This window comes from Thalassophryne amazonica, chromosome 14 (assembly GCF_902500255.1).
Source record: "Thalassophryne amazonica chromosome 14, fThaAma1.1, whole genome shotgun sequence".
In the NCBI taxonomy this organism is placed as follows: Eukaryota; Metazoa; Chordata; class Actinopteri; order Batrachoidiformes; family Batrachoididae; genus Thalassophryne; species Thalassophryne amazonica.
Window position 1 is genome coordinate 10,087,732 of NC_047116.1, and position 24,096 is coordinate 10,111,827.

Here is a 24,096-nt window from a genome sequence, read left to right on the forward strand (position 1 = left end):
GCTAGCATACTGGTACAGTTTTGTTTTATGCTTTTTACTCTTTTAGTTCATTTATTAGTAACTGGAGTGGGCTGCGGCCTCAACTTTACCTAAATTCTGGGTCTTTTAGTGAAGTTTAGGGCTAGTGGCCGGTAATCACCTTAGTATTTCTGTTTTTCTTGTTGTTTAATGCTGGCAAATTATATAGTATTTTTTGTCTTTCTGATGCCTGATTCTGTTTTTTCTCTCTGTTTAAGGTGTAGCTCCATCCGGAGATGGTAGTTGTATTTGTGTTGGTGACCCTCCTGTCCTGTGCGCCAATAGCATTTCTTGTATATTCGTCCGTGAATTGTTCTGTAATTTATGTTTGTAGCATGACCCAAGCAGAGGGTCACCCCTTTGAGTCTGGTCTGTTTGAGGTTTCTTCCTCAGAGGGAGTTTTTCCTTACCACTGTTGCTCTGGGGGTTGGTAAGGTTAGACCTTACCTGTGTGAAGCGCTTTGAGGCAACTCTGTTGTGATTTGGCGCTATATAAATGAAAATAAATTGAAAATTCTATTGCTGCATTAACAGGGTATGATATGCCAAGAGTGAAAATAATTGGTTAAAAATGTTTCAAACAAGTATAACAGATCTGCAGATGTAAATAAAGACAGTTTGTTTATTGACGCATAAAACATCCTTCAAACAATAAAACCATTCTGAAGTAAGGTCTCTGTACAATGCTTACTAAGCAAAATTATTTATATAGAAAACGTACGAGGGGCCGAGCGTAAAATGACAAGGCTCCGTCAATTTGATGGCAGGTATTCTGGGAGGGGAAAAGTACAGCATTCCATCAATATTTTCAAGCAATAAATATGCATTTATAAATAGTGTAAATTTACATCAAAATAAACAAAAATTAAAAGTCCACTCATTTGTCCATGTGCAACGCATTTTCCTCTGTGACTTGGCCGCTGTTTCTCTATAAATGATTTCTTCCCCAAATCAAAGTAGCCAACATCTCATCATGATTCCAGTAAAACACAAATTTAACCAAAACGTACATTTCAGCAATTTTTTTTTTTAAAATTCAAGGAAATGTAAAGAATCTCGCTCATCTTTTCACATTACAAAACAAATTTCTTCTTTTCCTGACCAAGGAGGTGTCTAACATACAGAAGACCAGCTATGCTCGATACTCTTCAGAAGGAAAGAGCAAACAGAAGCATCAACTCACAAACAGAAAAATGGAGGAGGTGGGAGAAAAACAAACAAAACCTCAGTAGTCTTTGTGTTGCACTGCCACCAGGTGGAACATCATATATACAAAAAAAAACATTATGATGACATTTGTATGTGGGACTTTGTGTTTCCGAGAGAAGTCCAGCTGGTCCAGCAGTAGAACAGTCCGGTCTCGGGGAGAAGAGATGCTGCCGCCCCCTCCAATCCACCAGGGGGAGGCACACCACTCTGGGCAGGTTGCATAGACACACACAGCTTTCACACAGCTGCCTTATGGGATAGCTACAGAGCGCAGGACTGCCGACTTACTTCCTGAATATCAGAAAAGAAAAAGGTTCCCGGAGAGGTTCCAATGTAAGTCCACTGTGGTTCTAATTGTTCTCAGAATGACAGAATGTCACCATCAAGACAAGGAAGGCAGAGGACTCACCTGGGGAGAGACAAAGAGGAAAAAAAAAAAAAAAAAAAAAAAAAAAAAAAAACACTCATTTCCCTGCACAATTTTAAACAAGGAGAACAAGGATTTGATTTTGATTGTCCCACACCATTTAGTGAACATTGGTTTCCCGAGTGCAGGCCACTTTAAAAGTTCTGGCTGCGTAATTGTGTCACCAAGTTTAATCTTATTACAAAGTTTAGCTCAAATGGAATCCCTCCTGTGCTACAGTAGAAATAAGCCAAAATTTGCCCCAACAATATAAATTACAGTTATGATTTTCTCACGTTTGTTGACAGTTTATTCCCCCCTAGCTTGTCATGAACCACGTTTTGCCTTTAAATCTACTATCTCAATTTAAGTTAAGTTATGCTCAAGATTTCCTTTAATTGTTTCACAATAAAAGTCTATCAGGGAAGTAATCAAGCTGCTGAAAGCATCATTATGTGACAGAAACAGAAATGTCAACTGTTCAGGCGCCGGATACTTACAAGGGTGAACTGGTCGTACACCTGCATGAGGTCCTCTATCCTGTACTGCTCTAGCACCACAAAGCTGTCCAGGTTGGCACTCCCCCTACGGGCACAGTCCTGGCAGTGCACCACGTACGTTTTCTTGCTGTTGCTCTCGCTGGTGACAAACAGCAGGTCAAACACCTCCACCTGAGCACGAGAAGAGCAGCAGGTTAAAACAACAAAAAAAACTCAGTAAACCAGGACAGTCACAAAACATAAATAAATAAATAATGGGGAAGCAGTTTGTGCAGAGCGCCTGCTTCCTGATGTCGCCTTCCCTCGCTCTGAGGTGGAAATCCCCAAAATGCCCAGAGGTGCCACGGTTGCCAAACAAAGTGGAATTCACTGCCAAATTAAGCAAAAGCAGATACTATCCGTTTGCTCAGTTTTCCTCTTACCCAACAAAATGTACTAAACTCCATCTGGCAGCCAGTGTGGCAGAGAAAAAAAAAAGATGCCATTGTCCTGTGACTACTACTGATTTAAAAAAAAAACAAACAAAAAAAAAAACTGTGTGCATGGGTAAAATAATTAATTTTAATAGATACACAATTAGTTACCCATGGAAAACAAGGGTAGTTGTGCGTCACCTGGTACATTTATGGAACTCGGGAAAGACGAGTGTGCATTGTCACAGGTAGGGATTGTTATCGAGAACCGGTTCCTTTCGGGTATCGTTAAGAAATTATTCGATCCACCGACATCAATAACCTTTTTGCTTAATGATTCCCTTATTGGTACTTCAGAGTGACCGTTGTTTTTGGGGGTGTTTGTCAGGAAAATGATCATTTCTCTACATTGATTATAGACCCTGCAGCGGTTCTGTAATCAACTTTTCTGCAGCGCGGCTTTGCTTTGAACCAATCGAAGCAGTGATTCGCAGATCAAAGCAGTGGTTCGATCTGGTGCTTCATTGATTCATTGTTTTACTTCACGTTATCTTCATTTTCCCCGCTAAAACTCTAAACAGCATATGTCTGTGAGTAATATTTACCTTTTATATGTTAAACCGACCTGTTATGGTCTTCTGAAACAGTTGATAGATGTATTTTATAACTTAAAAATGGGACCGATGCTAAGGCGTCAGCATGTCTATGGCATTTTCAATGTTAAAGTTAGCATTAAGCTGTTCACATCACAGCAGGTTGTGTGCACATTTGTTTTCTGTATAATTGCTCAGCATTCGTTGTCGTAAGAGTCAAATTGCATTTTTGTTTCTTTTTTTATTCATATATTAATAATAGCAACAACAACAATAATAATAACCAATAATACTACAATACAATTTTAGTGAAAGAGACAAAAAGAACCTGATAAAACAAAACAGAAAAAAAGATAAAGCCAACTAACAATGAAAATAAATAAATACATATAGAAATAAATAAATGTTTCCTGTGAACACCTAGTGACTCTTACACCTCGACTTAATCCGTTTTATTGACAACTGGTTTCAGTGAAACCATATTTTCAATTTGTTAATTTCTTCAGTGTGCCGTTTAAATCAAATGACACCTCTTTCCAAATGTAATACAAACTGCGATCGATCAAAACGTTTTTTCCTCCCAAAACGAGACGTCCTGCGCTGACGTGCAGCAGCCGGCTGAGCTCAGCTCAGAGGCACGGAGTGACATTCATGCCAACTTCAGATTTTATTTATTTATGTCCAGAGATCAAGGATCCAGCAACCAATTTAAAATGTTGTTGACATAGAAAACCTGTAAAGCCTACTTTTAGTACACAGGAAATTCACAAGAGATATCGATAAGGGAATCGAGTCAATAAGCGGAATCGATAGACAAAATCTTAATACCCATCCCTAGTCACAGGCAATACACAGAAGCAAAGAGGAAAAACATTATGAAAACTCTTACTTTTTATGATGTGTTGGGGGCCACAAACCTCATTTATTTTAGGGTGGGCCTTTAACCAACTTTCACCATAAAAGGAATTAGGCTCATGCTTGGGGGGGTACCAATGTGCGAATACAGTCATAGCTATTGTGTTGTATGAAGGTGTTTATACTTGAACCTTTTCTACTGAAACATGTAGGTGGTATCCAGCTTGTATTAGGAGCTGTTTGGGAAATATTTGTTTTCTTTTCATTGTAATTATGAGCTGCTGTTGTTCAGATTTTGTTTAGAAATGAACATTTATGAAAAAGCACATATGCCTGGTTTTATTTGACTTCATGGAGGGGTGTAGGCATTGATAAGCGTTTCTTCTGCCCACGCCTTTAAGCACCATGTACATTTTTATATTTTTTTTCTTAGAATTTGTTTATGAGTTTTGCTGTTGTACACGAGTGAAATTTTGTTGCATGGGTGTCTAATAAATTAAAAATTCAATTCAATAATGGAAAAGCACAAGATAAGAAAGCTCAATACAAATGAGTGGATATTAAATAAACAGGCCACTCACACGGCCATTACCCCTCACGTAATTATGAAGCTTCTTCCAAGTTTTTCTTTGTTCTCACATCTGAAAGAATGGATTAATCTCTAGTCTCATTCTCATTCTCTTGTGTAGCATTCAAGTTTTCATTTTTATTTATTTATTTTAAATTTGGCTGTATACGTTCTGGACATTGGTGCATGATTATTGAGCCCAAAACATAGCAGGTGGTCAGAACTTCATAGGCACAAAGAGACGTGTCCAGTCCCACTGACTTATTTTTTATCTGCTTATTTTTTTTATCTGCCTCCATGCTTGACATAAACTGCAGAAAACTATTTCAATGCAGATGCAAGTGTTCTGAGAGCGCAATATCTCCTGCTGACAAATGCCAGATACCATTTGTTCGACACACATCAGCTATTTGCACTTCTAGCAAAACCTGTAAAATGAGCTAATTTTAGTGAAGGAATTCTTTCATAAATCAAGAGAAATATTTCTTGCTAACGAATCACAGGAAAGAATAATAAATACATCAAATGACAGCAGAATGTGTGTATAATCGACACATCGACTTCTACCAACTGTCAAGAAATGCGTCCTAAAAACATAAGGAGTTTATTTCAGAATGTAGACACCAACTCATGAAACTGGCAGTGTCTAGATTTGTAAATCAAGGGCCACAGGTCTGGTCAAATGAGCCCAACTCAAATGATATGATAATATAATTCGATAATATGCTTATTACCAACCCATAAAAAGGACAAAATTCCTCCTGAAACTGAGAGGAGTTGATTTCGGAATGCTTACACCCTTTTTGGGGGGAACGGACAGAAATCGCTACAACATAATTCCCTTCGAGCCTTTGGCCAGCGGGGGATAAAAAGCACAGGGACACTGGCATGGATGAGTGCCAGTGTAAAACTGACAGAAATGGTGCATTCAGGCGCAACCAAAAACTCAGGAACTCCAGGAATAATTACTTCACCACACCTACCCATATAAGGCCTGTCCCATCTGAATATATTACGCACTACAGGATTTAATAGCCAATCACACTGCACATATGACAAGATATTTTTGGAGACAGTGGAAGCTTCACAAGGATTGCAAACAGTGTACCCATGGAGTCCACAAAGATCACAGCATTGTCAACAAATTCAAGGCCAGTGAACCCTTCCTCATTGAGAAAGCGAGACATGGGGTCTGCTACCAAATTTTTGGGTTCTGTACAAATACATTTCTGATAAAAAAAAACAAAAAAAACACTGAGTGGTTTATGAGCTAGAAGAGAGCGGTGTCGGTGAACATGCTCCTCATTTCCTCACCTCACAGATGCTGCAGTAGTGAGCTGGCTCGTTCTGGGTCCTCCCGTGCCAAACCAGCTCCTTCCCAGCAGCCAACAGAAGCTCCCGCTGCGTCTGACACAGCTTCAGAGTCCGCAGCAAACAATACCTGAAACACACGTCAGCATCAGTGACGTGTCAAACATCAGAGTGGAGGAGCGGACTTCACAGTTTAAAAGTTTGCATCCTCACTTGATCATCTCAAAGAGCTTGTGGTCGGACACTTTGATGTTTCTGGCCATGTTCCAGGAGAGGTGGATCATGGGAACGATGGATTTGACACTCTGCAGTTTGTTCCACTCATAACGCTCCACCGCCAGCTTGTACTGATAAGCTGAAGACAGAAAGACAAAAAAAAACCACAGTTCAGGTCCACATGTGGATCCATGGAAACCACTTTCAGACCAAATGCAACATTTTACTATTTCTAAAGAGCAGAACGAGACAAGAGTCACTGTCTTCACAACACAACCAGCGAAATGCATCATAATTTGTTAAAATACACATCGGGAAAGGTGAAATGCATTGTGGGAAATGCAGTTTGTTTGGGTTGTTCCCCTCCCCGGCATTCATATCCTGAAGAAACGTTTTTATTTTGTTTAAGTTTGGCTTCAGACATTTCAGCGAGAGAAGTAACACTGAAAAAATGATTAATGATGCATTACATCAGTTAAGTATTTAGAGAACCGTTACATCTTTTACAACCCCCTCAAGCTGTAGCAGTCCAGATTACCTACCCACCACAACACTACACTGTAACCGGGTTTAGTCTGCCCTAACTCACAACTTAGCCTGGGGTAGGAACAGCCTCAGTCAATTTATACACTGGGACATATTTTAGTGATGACAGATTATACCCCTCGAGTCCAGACTATACCCACTCATGTTCTTTTTGTTTTCATGTTTTGTTGGCGTTTTTTCTCCCATCATAATAAAAAATAAACTTACAGTAATACAGAAGATCAACAACAATCACAACACAGTTCCTTTAGGCCACACACACAAAATTATACTATGGAATGTAATATCTTTGGTACATTGTCAATTGGTAATTTGTAACAAGGTAACATCATCATCAGTGTGTGAAATAAAATCAAAACTGAATACTTTTTGTTCATTAATTGTGTGTGTGGGGGGGCTGAAATCATGAAATAGCCTATTCAAAATAATATGACAGGTATGAAGTGGATTAGCCCAGATTATACCAGCGATATAAAACAAGACAGACCATTTTAAGCCCAGGTATCGTCCGTGCACAGGGTGTATCTTTAAGATCCTTAAACTGGTCTTAAATGCAGACACACAGACACACATTACATTCAGACTTCATAATTAAAAGGATTTTTTTAAATCTTTATTTTTTGGAGATGCAGAAGAAATGTTCCTTCAGTATCCGTGTGGGTGGGTTGACTGTGATCGACTGCTAAGCCAGCAAAAACACCCATGCCCAGAGCCATGTTGCCACACACACTTATTATAAAGGTACACTAGGTTTTGGAGTTGAGTATTTTAAAAACTGATGACCTCTTTGGACTTTCACACCCAACATTTTCTGCAATTAACCAATAATATGAAAGGAAAACCAGAAGACATCTGGTAAAAAGGAGTGATGACAATGAAAACTAGCTATTGAGAGGCAGGCGGCTTTAGGGAGGTGACAGAAACCACAGTGTCCTCAGCGTGCACCACATTTCAGACTGGGTTCACTTTAGTAATTCCATACAGGCATCAGTTAGCAGATGAAGATATCACTCTGGGTTAGTCGGCATTAATCGTCAGTCCTCTGACATTTTCTGGTTAGAGGGTGACTCGTGCATCAGCGTTTACAAAGAGTCTGCCCCCTAGCATTTTAATCAGGTACTAACACGCTGGCACAGGGTCATGAACGCAGAGAGATTAATGTACCCAGTGATGACATGAGACTTAAAAGCAAAACACCTGCTTTAAAAGTCATAAAAAACCCCAACAGTTTAGTACAGAAAGGCGCTTGTATGTGCCTCCACCCAGAGGCCGCTTCATCTCAACAGGTGGCGCCATCCATCAGACCATTTTCTCAGTCTTTACCTGTGAGGGGTCCGACGTTCCACGCAATGTTGTTGCACCAGCCAATGGCCTGGACCCAGTGGACTGTGCCCGTGTTCAGCCACACCAAGTCTCCAGGACGCTGAATAAAGCGGTAAACAGGCACATTGGTCTCGTAGAGGTCCTCCAGGTTGGGCCACCAAGAACCCATCAAGAAGTTGATGTTGTTCCTGCAACAGAACATTCGTGTTAACTTCTGCCATGCAAAATAATAAATAAAAACTTTAAATCACTGCGAAGCTTTGAGACAGACATACTTCTCACAGAAGTCGTTGATGACGCCCCAGTACGGCTCTGGAACAGCGAACCACTCGCAGTCCCCGGGACCAATGTTGACGTTGACTGAGCAGAAGTTGTTGTTCTCCTGGTGGCCTGAAAAAGGACAGAAGATGGGTAAATATGACTTGAAAAGCTGATAAAAAAGAACTCTACAACAATGCACAAAAAAATAAATAACATTAAAAAAAAGTCACAAATTAAAGAGTTTTCCTCTGCTAGAGGCATTTTTTTGACAGGTGTGACTGAAAATTTTTGTTCTTAGTAGCGCCAACCCCTATATTCCTGCCAATACTGCTCTTTAAGTTGATCCCATCTTAATGAAGTGAAACAAAGATCTCAACACGGTGGTGGTCACCTGGTGTCCTGCTCCCTGGCACCTTCATGTAGAGCTGGACGGTGTTCATGCCCAGGATGGTGTGTCCCACGTGGCTGAGGAGGTTTCCGGCAGACACCACCCTGGCAAAGGCCGGCAGCTTTGTCAGCTCCTGAAGCTGCTGCTTCCACCTGCGAAGGTCAAAAGGTTTAATCCCGGCTTTCACTCTCATGAATACGCATCTCATAAGGGTCACAGTCTATAACCAAGGCAAACCGGCGTGGGAAGATCACAGCTGGCCAGGAACGTGATCAAGCATGCAGTTTGAAGACGCAACACACCGGAATAACTGGAGTGTACCTGTAATATAACGTCGGCACATTGGAGCTGCTTCTGGAAAACCTCCCGGTGATGTCACAGGATGTGGGACAGCATGAGGGTTTCCACAGAATTGAGACTACCACAATACGTCAAAGTTTAAAACAAAAAAAGGAATTTTCAAACACCTTGAAAATCACGTCATGGTCAACCTGCTTGATCCTCTGATTTCCAAAACATGGATCAGGTTTCAAAGCAAAAACGTCTGGGATGCATATCCACAAAAATGAGAATGGGGCTTAGCCATTAGCAGGAAACAAAGGTTTTTGCACAAACACATCAACAAGAACATGTTTTAACCTTAAACAACTAAACAATTCACTTACTTCTTCTCATCGGAGAGGTCAATGTTGGTGCCAAACTTTATATGTTTGAAGGGCCCTTTTCTTCGTCGTATTCCACTGAGAAGATACAACAGCAGAAGGTTCATGGTACCACATGTGTTTTTTTTGTGTGTGTGTGTTTATTTCAACAATCCAAGCTGGAGGACAAATCAAGCTCTACATGTATAAATCTGTACAGATGTTTTTTGTTTGGATGATCTGATGTAGTTGTGTGGACATTAACTCTGCAATGTGTTGCTGGAAGCTAACAGTTAGCATGTTAAATGACAGTAAACGTGCATTGCGCCCCATATTTTGTTTTGTTTTATAGTTGTCAGGATTTCTTTGCTAACATCTGAACACCGAGGTGGAACTTAACTCCAGTAATCCAACACAGTGCAGATGCCAGAATCCTGTGTGTGCACAGTGAGGACATGTGAAGTTCTACACTCCCAAACTGTGTCACACTGGCTAAAACCAGGACCGCGTAGCTCCACGCGGAAGCATAAATGAACCTTTTTATTAATTACTGATTGCACTTTGAGGATATGCACTTGTCTCCTCGTACTGTTTCAACTGTTTGTTTTATTTAATGGTGCTGTAAATATAGTTTTGTTCCTCTGAACGTGATTCTTTACAGATATGACTGTCAGGGCAAATAAACGAAACTTGAACCTCGAGCAGACAGAAATGTAACTGACCTCTCTGAGGCGCCAGCATCTGCTTCCATCTCCTTCTTCTTCTCGCTCTCCTCCTGTTGCAAATTTCATGACAGTCAAAAACCAAATGCTGAAAAAGCCTCAAAAGTATTTTAAACCAGTTTTAGACAAATCTGACTTAAATCACGAAGCACTCAGAAAGTTACTGCACTATTTTACTGCATGGATTACAGCAGTCATTCCCAACGTGCTCTGCCAAAAGCTGATTAGCTCATTCTGGTGTGCTCAGCCAATCAAGAGCTTGCAGAGACCTGACTGAGCCTATCAGCTCGAGATACAAAATGTGCAGGTTGGGGGTCCTCAAGGATCAGGGTTAGGAACACTGGATTACAGACACCACAGACAGGTTTGTTAGCAGAGTACATGTAATAACTATGTGACGGGCAAATGTTCACCAGCTGATGGCCTCAAACGGCTCAGAACTGAACCAGACCCACTGACCCGCAGAGACTCCTGGAAGGACGAGGCCTGGTACTGGGCGTATTTCATGATGGTGGTGTGTGAGCGGCTGCTCTCACAGCGCCACATCTTCCTGCTGCCGCTTGGATCCCAGTTCTCGTCGGTGGGTTGGGCCAGCTGAGTCCGCACCTCAACCTGGTGGTCTGGATTTGCCTCCACCAGCGTCTTAGTGGAGAACAGTCCCAGGTCTGCAGACATGAAACACTGGAGATCACTTCCTGGACAACAGAGGTCATTTTTAAAGTTTGAATCTAAATCACAGATAATTTGTTGCTGGTGAAAGTCCAGAACTGTGATCTGAGTCAAAGTAAGCAGTGTCATTTTAGAGGTTACAACAGGACTTCAAGAAATTGATTTACTTTTACTCCTTCCAAAAAATTCAGACTGAAAACACAGACGGATGATGTGCAAAGCTGAAGTGAAACTAAAGGCAGCGTTTTACTTCCTGTGATCAAGAATGACGTTTGCTCAGAGATGGACGTCCGGCGTTACTGTTCTTGTTTCATGAAGAACGGATTTCAACGACAGAACATTTGGTGGTGCAGCAAAGCAAAGTCAGTCTGAATCTCACCCAGGGGCAAACATGTAAGTCCACACAATTACAAACAAATACAACAAAACAGATTTTTATTCTTCAAAGTGTCAAAGTCCAGACACACGGGCCTGCTAAAGCATGTCCACATAAAAGGAGGCCGGGCCAAAAAAAACTGCTAGCCAACAAAACCATCAAGCTGATCAAATTAAGAATCACAAAATTTCATACACTTTTTTTTTTTTAATGATACTTTGCGGCTCAGATGTCTGGTTTCAAACGGGAGTTATTGAGAAAGAGTTTTAATGGCACCAGTAGACTGCACAAATGGTGAGAGCATGTGATAAAAAGGAAGAAAAAGAAGTCTGAAGCCGGAATATATTCCACGGTGGAGGTCAATATCCAACTTTTGTAAAGTCTGACACCTTCAATTAATGTTAACTTTAATTGATGCTGACAGCAGAATAGTCAAAGCGAATTTTTAATGTCACACTGCCGTCAGCTGACCGCCAGTAAGACTTAGCGCACATAACATATGTGCGCCGAGTCTAATGAAATCGTTATCGTAAATGTTAACATTTACAGCTGTCAATGTAAGTAAGTAGTTCACTATAGACGTTAATGTTAGCGGCTAACTAGCCAATTAGCTTTCAGAGACGACTGTCCCTCTTTGTCAGAATCAGCCACAACGTGTTCCTTCTCGGATGCTCCTGCTTCGACGTTGTACTGCCGTGCAATGCAGAATCTGCAAGGCAGAATTTGCATTGCATGTTTTTCTCTTTAATTTAGTTAAAATGCTCCCAAACATTTGAGCTCCATTGCCGATTAGCCATGATATTGTTTGAGCATAACTTTTCAGGTGACATTACGGCTGACCAGATTACCACTACTGTGCTTGTACGTCAAGGACAGAAATGCAGCGGAAGGTACAGCGGCAGCTTTGAGAGAAAAGCAAAGCTTAAAAAAAAATAATAAATGATGACAATTATTAAATTAGTCACTGACTAGTTTGATAGCTGACTAATCGTGACAGCACTACACGTACTAGCGACGATTTTGTGACTTGCGATGAAATATTTGAACACCTGGAAAATTTGACCCCAATTTCAAAACTGGTAGCGTTGATGGACATAACGACTACGTATAACAAGGTTGTCCAAGATTGGCAAAGATGGATCAAGAAGTTACTATGATAATTGAAGACATGCCCCAATTTGCTATTCAAAATTAAACAGCAAGGAATGACATTCTGTGGAATAGCCCCATAAAGTACTTGCCGTGTGCCTTGTGCAAGTATCCATTTTCCATAGAATTAGGAATCCAGAGTTAGGAAAATACAAACATCAGATCAAGACTCTGTATCCACCGGGAAAAGGTAACATAGAGGCCCAATCTCAATTCTCTTTTGTACCCCTTCCCCTTACCCCTACGCCTAACCCTTTGAAACAAGGGGTAAGGCAAAGGGTATGCCTCTAGTCCTATGAACTGAGACACCCCTCCGCCTTAGGGGGGGGGGGGGGGGGGAAAACTGCCCATCTCAAACTGCTGTCTTCAAGTGTTTTATGGTAGCGTTCGTGTGTATATGCATTATAACGCCTCAGCGCACAAGCGAAGTTACGATATTCTTCAGAACAACAATATACGTAACATGCATCCAGCAACAAACACGTTGCTGTCATAGGCAACTGCCTGTAAAGCTTTTTGGGAAGTTATAACTTCTAAACAGTGTGATTTGTAATGAAGGCCGCTTTCATTTGTGCGGTTCTTTCGGCGCCATGAGACAGCGGTAAGCTCCTCCTACCCCTCTAAACGGAGTGTGCATCCAGATTCACTCCGTTTGAAGGGGTTTGTAGTCCCACGGAGGGTAGCCCTCTGCCTACCCCTCTGCCTCACTCCAAAAAGAGAATTGAGAAACCTCTCCGTCTCTCGTGCCCGTGCAAAACAAGGGGAAGGGGTAAGGGGAAGGGCTGAGGGGTAGAATTGAGAGTCAGCGTAAGTCCTATAAAGACGAAATGATGCGCCACTGTTCCTGCTTTTACTACAATCATGTTGGCCAAATTTGTCGTGATTTGGAGAGTGAAAATAACCTCAATTCTTCATGTAGAAGAACAGTTAACACGTGAAAAAACAACTCAGGTGTGAAATTTCATAGATCCAGCAGTGCGAAGTCCCGAGGTGTTCATGAGGTAATTCCAAATATCACCATATTCCACACAAGGACACTTAAAAACAAAGTGTTTCTACAGATTGTCCTGCATGAAAAACAGATCACACAAAGTCACACCATTAACAGTTAGCGTTTCTCTGTACCTATTCCAATCTTCCGCTGAGAAATGTTCGACATGCGAGTAATTTGATGAAATATTCAACTGCATTTTTGCTAGTTTCACTTTGTGCGCGTCACATGGAAGTGGGATTTTCTGCTCTCCGGTACACATGCAGACTCACCCGGACATAAACAACAACAAGCACCGAGTCTATAGGTCCTGAAGCCCTTTGGTGCCAGATTTCATAGTGTCAAGCAGAATATACTCTATGGCTCCCCCTGAACAGGATGCCAGTACGTCCCGAGGTGAGGCTGGTGCCAATTTACAGCTGGGTGGACTGAGACAATGAAGATTAGAGTCTTGTCCAAAGACACAGACAAGTTTCATAAGCGGGATTCAAACCCAGGCATTGGTATAGGCACACTTTTTAATCCACCTTTTTTTGACCTGCTCTATTTGATCGTGATCTATTCGCACACACACAATAAGCAAAAACTTGATCAGGACGTCAGAAATGAAATGATTACTGTTTGATCATTAGCTGAGGTGACTGCTTGGAGCAAAAAAACCTGCTGATGGTTGGTCCTTCAAGGCGCATTAAGGCGGATCCCTTGAAAAGGATTATGAACAAAAAAGAAAAAGTCTATGGTCTACTCTTATTATAAACACGAAAACCGATCCAAAGCATGCAGAGGTATTTCAGACACAGAAACAGGGGTTGGGTGGGATCCTCTGTGACATTTATGAGGCTGCATCATCGCGATTGAAGGTAAATGTCAGTGTCATGGTGTGAGCCCAGCGAGTGGGCAGCCCGTGAGGTCTTACAGTATTTCTGGCTGAAAGCTAATTATGTAAATAAGTCACAAGCATTACTGCATAAAAAAAACCTTTTACGAGAGACACGTCCGGTCGAGCATACACACGACTTCTGTCACACACAGCAAAAAAAAAAAAAAAAGATAAAGGTGGAAACTGAACAAACAAGAACCTAAAAATAAAAATAAAAAACCCAGAGTCTGCAGCTCATGTCACTGCTGTAAAAACCATATTTGGCACAGCGGCTTACCCAGTTTGAGCGCGCCGGCCAGGCCTCTGATGACGGTTGCAGGGTTGGCAGGATTTGTGCAGAACTGATGGAGGGGCGGGAAGAAGGCGTCCCTCTTGTTTTCAAGCTGTAAAATCAAAGACAGAAATGTGAAAGAATCAACACTGGCCTTTCTTTTAGCAGTTCGTCTAACATTAAATCATGGTGACTTACATAGATACTGGGTGTTGGAGGATTGAGTTTGTCCTTTGTGAGTGGAGGGGAGGGCGGGGGAGGTGGCCTTGGCGGGGGACACTTGTCCAGGAGCATACTGCTCGAGGACAGACCATTCCTGCCCAGATTCCTGCAGCCAGAGAAGGAAAAATCACAGCGTCAGCTCAGGGAAGGAGGAGCTTCCAACGACAAAATGCAACATTTCTTTATCCAATGGCAAACCAGCGCCTGCAGAAATGACTGCCTCATATCGCCACTGACAGACTCTTTTTAGGACGTATCGACCCAATCACAATCTTCTGGATACCACAGCCGTTTTTCAGATTATTGCCGCAGCTGCTCTGCAACCAGACGTCTGGGAACAAACTCACAAACCCTTGTCTAGAAACTCAACTGTTGATTCAGCGAAACTGTTAGCATTTAAAAATCCAACGCTGTGTCCACGTTGTGACACATGGGTAACAGATTAAGTATGGGATTGCCTGTTGGAGTCAAATATGGTGGAGACCTCGTGTGCCCCTTGGCTGCTAAGGCAGCCGTGAAAGCCCAAAAGGAGGTGAAGGAAGGCTGCAGACCCCAACTGTGTGGGATTTCCGAGCCATCGGGCCAGGCTAAGTGTCTGTCAAGGAGCACATGTTTGTCAGCATGCAACAACATTCCCACGCTCAACAAACCCACACGCAGGCCTCTCTACATCGACCCTGGACGTAGAATCCCACCTGGAAATCAACAAAGAGACCATCTTCCTCGCCTGTGAGGCACTGCCACAACAACAAAAACAACAGCGTAACACTTATGAGAGACTATGGCCTCGACACACGAGTCTCTTCTTTCCTTTGGCTGCTCTCATTTGAGGTTGCCATCTCGCCTTCTGTCACACCAACCACCTGCAATTTTATTTTTTTATTTATTTCTGCCAATTATCTTTTCAATTAATGTATTGATTATTTTATGATTAGTTGATCAATCCCTGGGTCAACTGTCCAGAAAATCACAACCGTGTGTGTGTGTGTGGGTGGGCTTGACAGAGGGAAGCAGAGGACTGCGTGCTGCTTACCTGCACACTCTGAGCACTTCACTGGAGCTGGGGTAGATGGACACTGATGACCAGGGTGCCAGGCCAACAGGAGTTGTGTTTTTATGAGTTGACCCAGAAGGCTCCACTTTCAGTGGGCTCTGCGAGTCCTCAGGCCCCTTTCCGTTGACGGTCGGCCCCTGGTTGGTCGCAGTGGATGGGCTGTTAAGGCAGGACATGCTGTTGGTGACGTGGGGGTCTGCAGACCGAGGGGAAGGGGTGGCCGCAGACATGGCCGAAAGTGGCGAGGATGCCACAGAGTGCTCCGATAGTGGCTTGGCAGCACCGTGGAGACCCGGGTGGACGTTATTGAGTTTGTCTGAGGAAGCCCCTCCGTGGTTACTGAAGTTACTGTCATCATCGTTACTGGTAGTATTGGCTTTTCCCTTTAGCAAGGCTGAGAGCTGAGGATTGTCTGAAGTGAGCACGCCGGGAGCAGGAGAGCCAGGCTGCGACAGGCTGCTGAAGCCGTCTGTCACCTGTGTCTGGACGTGATTAGTCAATCCGTGCACAGGAACGGTGGTGCTGGTACTTCCTGCTGAATGCCTGGCTGTGGCCTCTGGACCTGATGGCAACGTGGCAGCTGCAGCGCTGCTGCCTCCTGAAAGGGTGGTGTCTTTGGTGTGGACCCCTGAGGTAGTAGCTGCGTGGGGGGGTGAGGACAAGTGGTTCGGCGTCGTCTGAGGAGAGGTGGGTGACAAAGAGGAGGCTGAGGAGGAGGCAGTGCAGGGCCCGGAGGAATGTCCAACCTGATTTACAGCGCCCGATGAAGAGAAAGAGGTCTGAGGGGACGAGGAGGAGAAAGGGGGTTCTCCATTGGGACCTGCCAAATGTGAACCTGGACCTTTTTGAAGCCCCTGGAGAAAGATGACAAAATACAATTACTGCCATACATACATAAACCTAATGAAGATGTGATATCCCATAATCCAGCAGGATTTAATAACATTCACTAGGAGGCATGGTGGGCACACAGAGGGCACATGTGACATCAATACATCATCGGGAAGCAGAAGAATGAAGGAAGAAAATATTAAAATAGAACAGTACTGTCCCAGGTTCAAGAAGACTTCAGCAGAAAGCCCACAACTGTTCAACTCCCTGATATGAAAAACACATCTGACCTTTGTCAAAAAAAAAAAAAAAAATCATTAACAAAATACAGATTTCTGGCTGTAACTCCACTTTAAGCTATAGAGTTTGGAAACAACAGGAAGTCCAGGAACATTTTTAACATGTCTGAGTTTCTAAGGTCAGGATTGTTTTTTTGTAAATGTGCTATATTTCCCGAGTTGATTTTAAGAACCCCAAAATGAATGCAAACAAAACTCTTGGGAGGCTTTTTTTTTTCCCTCTTTCGCTCTTCTTCTTTATTACAGGGCTGTGTGGTGGTCAAGCGGGTAAATGTGCTTGTTTCTATAGCGGAAGGTTCCTGGTTCAAGACCATCCCTGCCCATTCTCCATGTAATGAGGCAGTGCATCAGGAAGGGCATCAGGCATAAAAACAAATCAACATGCAGATGCTGTGGTGACCCTGAGCAGAAGGTAGAAGCCGAAAGAACTTACTTCGGTAAAAAAAAAAAAAAAGTACATCGTATGATCTTTCTGCCACAGAAAAAGAACAACTTAAAGAAACTATGAAGCCCAACATCACCATAACATTCATCTTCATGATGTGAGTACTCCATGTAAACCTCTACATCTACACTATTAAGCGGCTGCAGAGCAGTGGCGGGTGAAAATACTGAAGGCGGCAGCAGGCTACCTGAGTGGTGGTGTTGCGCTGTTGGTTCCTCCACGCCTCATCTGGATGACTGGGACTACTGGTAGTGCTGCTGGTGCTGGGGTGACTGGCGGCTGTGCAGTTGTGAGGTAGAGAATTCCGCTGCGGGTAAGGCACGTTTCCGTTGTTCGCGCTGCCACCTCCCACTCCCGTGGCGTGATTATTGCCCAGAGGAGCCGTGTCCAGATTTCCCACCAGCCCCGCTGGACTTGCAGAACAGGATCCATTGGCTGTGGGCTGGGTGACGCACGGGGGTCGGATGACTGTGTGACAGAGGGGAGAGGTGTGGGAGAGACCTGCGTGGTGGCGAGAGGTCTCAGCCGAAGGGCCGTTGGGAAGGCAAGACCGCGGTTGTCCACCCGCTGCTGCCTGCTGCCTCACCTGACGCGACAGAGAGAACCATCAACACCGATTCAAAAACGGTTGAAAAAAATTGTCTTAAAGGTATCCTAAATGCTTTTTTTGCCACTGGATGTCACAATAGCCATTTACAGAGTCAAAACAAAATTCCCTTCCTCAGCCACTCCTCCCCAATGATGGTCTAGTGGTTAAGGTGTTGGGCTTGAGAGCAGAAGATCCGCGGTTCAAATCCCAGCCTGACTGGAAAATCACTAAGGGGCCTTGGGCAAGGTCTTTAATCCCCTATTGCTCCCGGTTGTAGTGGGCGCCTGGTATGACAGCGCCCTGACATCAGGGTGAATGTGAGGCATTATTGTAAAGCGCTTTGAGCGTCTGATGCAGATGGAAAAGCGCTATACAAATGCAGTTCATTTACCATTTAAAGGAAAGCTATTTTTATTGGACTCGTTCCACTGGCGAATAGGATTTAGCATGCAAGCCAAAACTGAGTATGTCCCAAAAAAACCTTGCTCCCTCTAAATCTAACAGGGCTAGTCTACGGGGTGAAGTGCTACAATGAATGCCCACAATCCAAAAAAGTGCAAAAACAGGATAAAACAGTTTAATCTCTTCAGGGTGCAGGATCCAGCGCAGGCAAGTGATGATGGCTTCAGGCTGCACTATACTGGCACAGGTCACGACTGTGTTTCCCCCCACAGCCCCAGTTCCCCGGTGAATCCAGATTTTAAATCGGGTGCAGATGATGGCCGTAATTGATACATATACAAAGTTTGTTCAACATTGACAAAAATGGATCAAGGAGTTAATGTGATGTTTCACAATGTGCCCCGATTTGCTGCGTGGGATTAAACAGGAAGTAACCGCGCTCTGTGGAATAGTCCCGTAGTGGGTCTATGTACCTGCTGCTGATGTTGTTGCATTTGAGAGAACTGGTTCTCCAGCTGCTCCAGCATTTGGACCTGGGGGGGCTTGAGGTTAGCCCGGTTGGCCCGTAAGTGATCCAGCACCTACAAATAAGGAAACATGTTAACCTGCATGAAAAGCTGTGATTTCTGTCCAACCACAATGTGACACGCCCAGCATCAGTGGGCGTGTCTCAGAGAGCAGCCAGGAGTTGCATACGTCACAGAAATCTAAAAACAAGCCGTTTCAAGTCAAACTTTTGCTTGTAGCAGGAGACTGTCTGGATGAACAGACAGGACCCTGGGACTCAAGATTTAACACAAAGAGCGATATTTAACCTGCAGGGTAAAAGTTATACACCCAAAAGGACAACATCTCAAATCATTATTACTATAACAGGCAAGAATAAAAAAACTGGACGTGATAACAAATCCGGCCACAAAAGATTGACAAGAACGCAAGTAAAGAAGAAAAGGCCAAAACACGACAGAACCACCTAACCAACTTCCTACCTGAAGTTTTTGTGGTGAAAGGTACCAGCTGGGGTTCTGCTGCTGCAAAGGGCTGTTTAGCCACGGGTCTGCAGGACCCTGTTAGCAAGAAGACGAAAAAAGAAGGAAAAAAAAAAAAAAAAAGGAAATGTGTAAAACTTGTCATGTGTCTGATCCCGAGTTGATTTTAGAAACCCTCAAAATGAATCTAAACTCGGAGCTGTGCCAAACAATGTGGCCCGGTTTAAAATGAATCCATGGAACATCATCCTGAACACAGGGCAAATCATTTCATTTACAGTGAGGAAGAAGAGACACTCGAGGACAACTAAACTGAAGCCCACAACAGATTTAGGGTTAATTAAAAAATTAATAAAAATAAATGAATCAATGAAGAGGAGAAAAAACAAATAACACTGGTCTTCAGTCGAAATATTTCTGAAATAAATGTAGTCAAACTTTACTAATTTTGGGCCACTGAGAATGAAAATGTTTGAAATGGTTGACTCGCTCTGGTTTTAAGATATGTTACTACTGTGCTACTAAGGGTTGCCTTTTGATGATTTTTAAAGTGTTACAAAAAAAAAAAACAGGTGAAATATTATTATATGAACAGTCAGAGAAACATGAAAAGACCCATGTGTACGATTTATCATGAAAACTATCAACACAATTATGTAGACTTAAAATGTATAAACTTAAATATCTTAGAAACAGTAGCTAGCCAGTCATTTTTACTGTCATATTTGAATTCAGCATGCTAAACTCCATCATAAGTAGCACATTATATTTCTGAAGCAGACGTCTTAAAATTTGTAGACCAGTGTAATCTGACAGCAACAAACTGCAGTAACAAACAATGACCAGCAGGAGGCAAACGTGTAGCAGCGTCACCAGAGTGAATCTAATTTGACAAAAACAACCACAATAAACATGCAGAGCTGTCGCAATCGGCGAACACATCACCGTCTAAAATGGCTGCACAGTCGGGGGAGGGGAACTAAGTAGTCTGACCAATAAAAATGTCCATCTGGTCCACAGTTCTCTGCATCGATCACGGCAATCAAACATAGATATCTGCAGAACCACGAGGAATTCTAATGCTCCTGACCTAAGGTGACCTGAACACTCTGAACCACAGACACACGATAAGATCTGATAAAACTTAGGCTCAATCCAACTCAGATCTGTGGCCGGGCTTCAAGTCCTGGGACCCATGTTCACACATGAGGCCCTTCTGTTCCTGCAGAACATTAAGCGGTAAAGTTCTGATGGGTACCTTGGTGGGACTGGCAGTGCGTTTCCTCTTGACGGGACTGGCCAGTGGGTCTGTGTGACTGCTGGTGGACTGACCCGCCTCCCCTTTGCACGCCTTGAAAAGCAGCACAGAAACACCGTGTGAGGGCGCCGTGCACACGTGTCAATAACACGTTTATCCAAAGAAGAAAAAAATAAAAAACACAAATTAATGCTTTTGTGCACAGACACACTGAAAGAAAATAAAATACATATCAATGCACAAGTGGTGCAATAAAAAATACAAGAAAGGACTGATTAAGGTCTGAGGATTCATGCTGCGGTCAAGATGTGTGATAATACGAAGTAAAGCAGCAGAACACAAAAATGAAAAGCACAGAACAGGCTGGTGAACATGCACGTCCTCAAGAGCTGATCCAAACTTTTTAATAACATCAGAGAATGTCAGACATTTATTCTGCTGACATCGTTCATAAATCTGAGAGAGAGCGCGAGAGCGCAAGAGAGAGAGAGAGAGAGAGAGAGAGAGAGAAAGAAAACATGGAAACAGGTTTTACATGTCACATCTGAAAACGTGATGATGTGACAAAATGGAGCCTTTAGCCCATTAGTGAACATTTGGACACGCAGGCGTCAGGTTCATGTTTCTCGAGCATCCGAAACTAAAATACAGCGGTGTGTAGACGAGCATCGATCATCCACAAACTGCTCAAATTTTACCACATTATTAGGAAAAATCGATTTTTAAACCTGTAAAACTTTGTGATTCTTACTGTAAATTGTGTAATGCTTTTGACGGACAGCAGCTGGCGCACTCCACCTGAATTAGGACTGCGAATTTGTGCCCCATGTGCCACATTTGGCCCGGCCTCCTTTTACGGGAACATGCTTTATCAGGGTGTCTAGACTTAAAGCTTTGAAGAACAAAAGTGGGTGCACATGCACCCTGAGATCAGTTCGTAATGACTGTGAGGATTTGGATAATAAATACACCCATTAAATTTTGCTTATACCCAAACACATTCTTTGCACCCATGAAGTTGGTGGGAAGGTTAGTGATGATGAAACTGAGTGAGCCTAGTCTTCATGTATTTTTTAATATGAAAAATACTTGGGTTTTTCCTGTGAAGGTTTTTTTTTTTTTTTATAAACAATAATCAAGCTTTTGCCTTTTGGTACTTTTGCCTTTCATTTTTCTGCGCAATGCACCTTGCAAATCTGAGGGGAGGATTTTTTCTTTTTGTGACTACCACTGGGGCTGAAAAGAAACTTCTAGGGGGCTGTGGACACCATAACCACACACAAACCCAAAAACTGTTAATCATGGAAATATGTTACTAAGGCAGGCAGAATTCTGCAGAGAATTATGAAGAAGCCACACGCCCATGGATGTGGCGACGAGTCAAGTTCCACAAAATAGTATGAGTGTTTCAACTACACCCTTAGAAAATGTCCCATCATTTTAAATCAGTGCTTCGACACAAGTTAATAAAACTTAAAATACGACTCTCAGCACTCAGCAGAAGCTGTAAGATTTCTTGCATCAAGCAACAAAGATGCTGTCGGGCGACATGTTTAATTAACGTTGACGCCATACTACGTGTGATGTGACTACCGCGCAGATGCACACTGTGATGACCCACTGACGTATTGTGCAACCGTAGCTCCAAGTTGAAAACTGTTCATTTTAAAAGTGTTAGTTAACAAAACACTAACTACGCAAGATGATGTTAAGTACAATGACCACGGACACCTGTATCAGACCTCGGTCTCAGCTGTGCTTTTGGTTTCCACCTGGCAGGAGTCTTTCTGTATCGTACTGTGTCTCACCTGCTGTGCTTGTGCAGTGTTCAAGGCCCCCTGCCTGGACGTGAGCTCAGCAGGAATGGGTAGGCTCCATGCCTCCTCAATACTAGGAAGCATTTTAGTCTTATTCTGCAGACTACCTGGCTGTAGGTTACACAACTGAGCCTAGGAGAAATTGCGTAAGACATACTTCAGTGCCGAATTCGGCTTCAACAAGAAAAGGCGCTGCAAAAAAGCAAAAAAAATGACGGCACAATCATTCCATAATGTTTAATGCCATGATGGCATGCTTTACGATTACACGCGAGGAAATGCGCTCAAAACAAACAGTATGAATAAGTATTCATATCTGCAACCAGAAGTCAAAGATGACAAAAGCAAAATCTGCGTTAGAAGAGATGCCAAGTGCATTGACAATGCTTGGCGATAATAAATGCACACCAAATACTCCACAACATCTACCAAACACAGGGGCTCATGGGTAGCCGTTCCCGCCCGTCCTACCTGTAGGAGTTTAATGCGCTGTGTTAGTGCAGCAGTGTTGAGGCACGCCTTGCTGCGCGTGGCGTTGATGTAGCACTTGACAGCATCGTGTGGCTGCCCGCAGGATTCATAAAGTGTGCCCAGATCCATCCAGGCGGCGGCATGGCTGTGGTCCAGCTGAACGGCGCAGATATAGGCCTGCAGAGCATCCATAGGCTGGTTCTGCTGCTGGTAGAGAACCCTGGAATCAGATCAAAGGGGGTGAAATGGACTTAAAACCAGCACTAACTTCCAGGATTTAGCTCCTGATTTTCACCGAGCCATTCCGAAACTCTGGAATTCCTTGGAAGACATGTCCGATGTCCATATGTCAAGGTATGGTACAAATTAGGTACGTTATGGATTGTTTGCTTACTGGAGAGGCCACACCCACTAATTACACCAAAATAAAGTTTAGCAGCCCTAAATACTACACCGTCAAAAAGTCCAAGTATGTGTTACTAACTGCTTTCTGCTATCATGAAATAATTTCTTATGGCTGCTTTTTGTTATTTCTCTCTCGAGATCGCCACCTTGGATTCAGTATCAATCCGTGTGTTGATTAACATATTTCCGGGATATAAACTGCACCTTTTTTCTGTGTTATCAGCCCTGTAATTTTGGAATTCCTCTTGTTGTAGTGTACTTTTCATTAATGGCATTTATTTTTTATTATTGAGTTTATTTTGTTTAGCGATCTCATGCCTGAGAAAGTCCTAGTCATTAAAATTAGTTACTAATAATGAGTGTGATTTTTTTTTTTTTTTTGGAATACAAGTCAAAGGACATCCAAAACTAGTACAAACGCCGCAACTTGAAATCCTGAATATATGGTAATTTTTAGGTCTGGAACACACTGCACGGTCGCATTACATCAGACACACGTTACGAAACAGTTGCACGTGTGCTGTTTCATCACTGCTCATTCTGTCAACATCATTTGTGTTTGATAATTAATTTTAGTACATCTCCTGTAACAATAGCTCACACTGAGTTTGGGCTTTTGTGTGTGCACGTGAGCATGTGGGGGTTTTTGCCTGAAAGCACTTTGTATGGAACATTTTAATAGATAGAATTAAAAATATAAACAATACATGTAGACTTGCCATCAATTTTGTGTTTTTAGATTAGACCCAAATTCACACACAAGGAGAATCACTGACAGGTAGCCTCAACCATTTTTTGGAAAGCAAGCATAGAAATAAAAAAAAAATGTGAAAAAATAAATAACAAAAAAATAATAATAATAATAAAATTCTCATATGATTAAAAGTTTTTTCAATTTATTTTCATTTATATAGCGCCAAATCACAGCAAGGTGGCCTCAAGGTGCTTCACACAAGTAAGGTCTAACCTTACTAACCCCCAGAGCAAGGAAAATCTCACTATGAGGAA

The 24,096-nt window shown here is 42.7% G+C and overlaps 1 protein-coding gene across 4 annotated transcripts in view; it reads right to left on the reverse strand.

Annotated features, from left to right (window-relative positions):
* Positions 1-620: 620 nt before the first annotated feature.
* Positions 621-24,096, reverse strand: part of kdm6a (lysine (K)-specific demethylase 6A) — a 100,621-nt gene continuing 77,145 nt past the window's right edge. For 2 of the 4 annotated variants that reach the window (XM_034186703.1, XM_034186706.1), the window contains 19 exons: positions 22,684-22,903; positions 22,204-22,344; positions 20,396-20,488; positions 19,138-19,215; positions 18,622-18,729; positions 17,345-17,743; positions 15,562-16,436; positions 14,505-14,634; positions 14,313-14,418; positions 10,430-10,635; positions 9,971-10,023; positions 9,273-9,347; positions 8,611-8,759; positions 8,234-8,348; positions 7,959-8,146; positions 6,087-6,228; positions 5,877-6,003; positions 2,134-2,304; positions 621-1,518 (listed from right to left, as the gene is read on the reverse strand). In XM_034186703.1, coding sequence (XP_034042594.1) covers positions 1,489-1,518; positions 2,134-2,304; positions 5,877-6,003; positions 6,087-6,228; positions 7,959-8,146; positions 8,234-8,348; positions 8,611-8,759; positions 9,273-9,347; positions 9,971-10,023; positions 10,430-10,635; positions 14,313-14,418; positions 14,505-14,634; positions 15,562-16,436; positions 17,345-17,743; positions 18,622-18,729; positions 19,138-19,215; positions 20,396-20,488; positions 22,204-22,344; positions 22,684-22,903 — 3,406 coding nt within the window. In that variant the 3' untranslated portion in view covers positions 621-1,488. Of the gene's footprint in view, positions 1,637-2,133; positions 2,305-5,876; positions 6,004-6,086; positions 6,229-7,958; positions 8,147-8,233; positions 8,349-8,610; positions 8,760-9,272; positions 9,348-9,970; positions 10,024-10,429; positions 10,636-14,312; positions 14,419-14,504; positions 14,635-15,561; positions 16,437-17,344; positions 17,744-18,621; positions 18,730-19,137; positions 19,216-20,395; positions 20,489-22,203; positions 22,345-22,683; positions 22,904-24,096 lie in introns of all 4 variants that reach the window. The other 2 variants (XM_034186704.1, XM_034186705.1) reach the window with 2 other exon arrangements.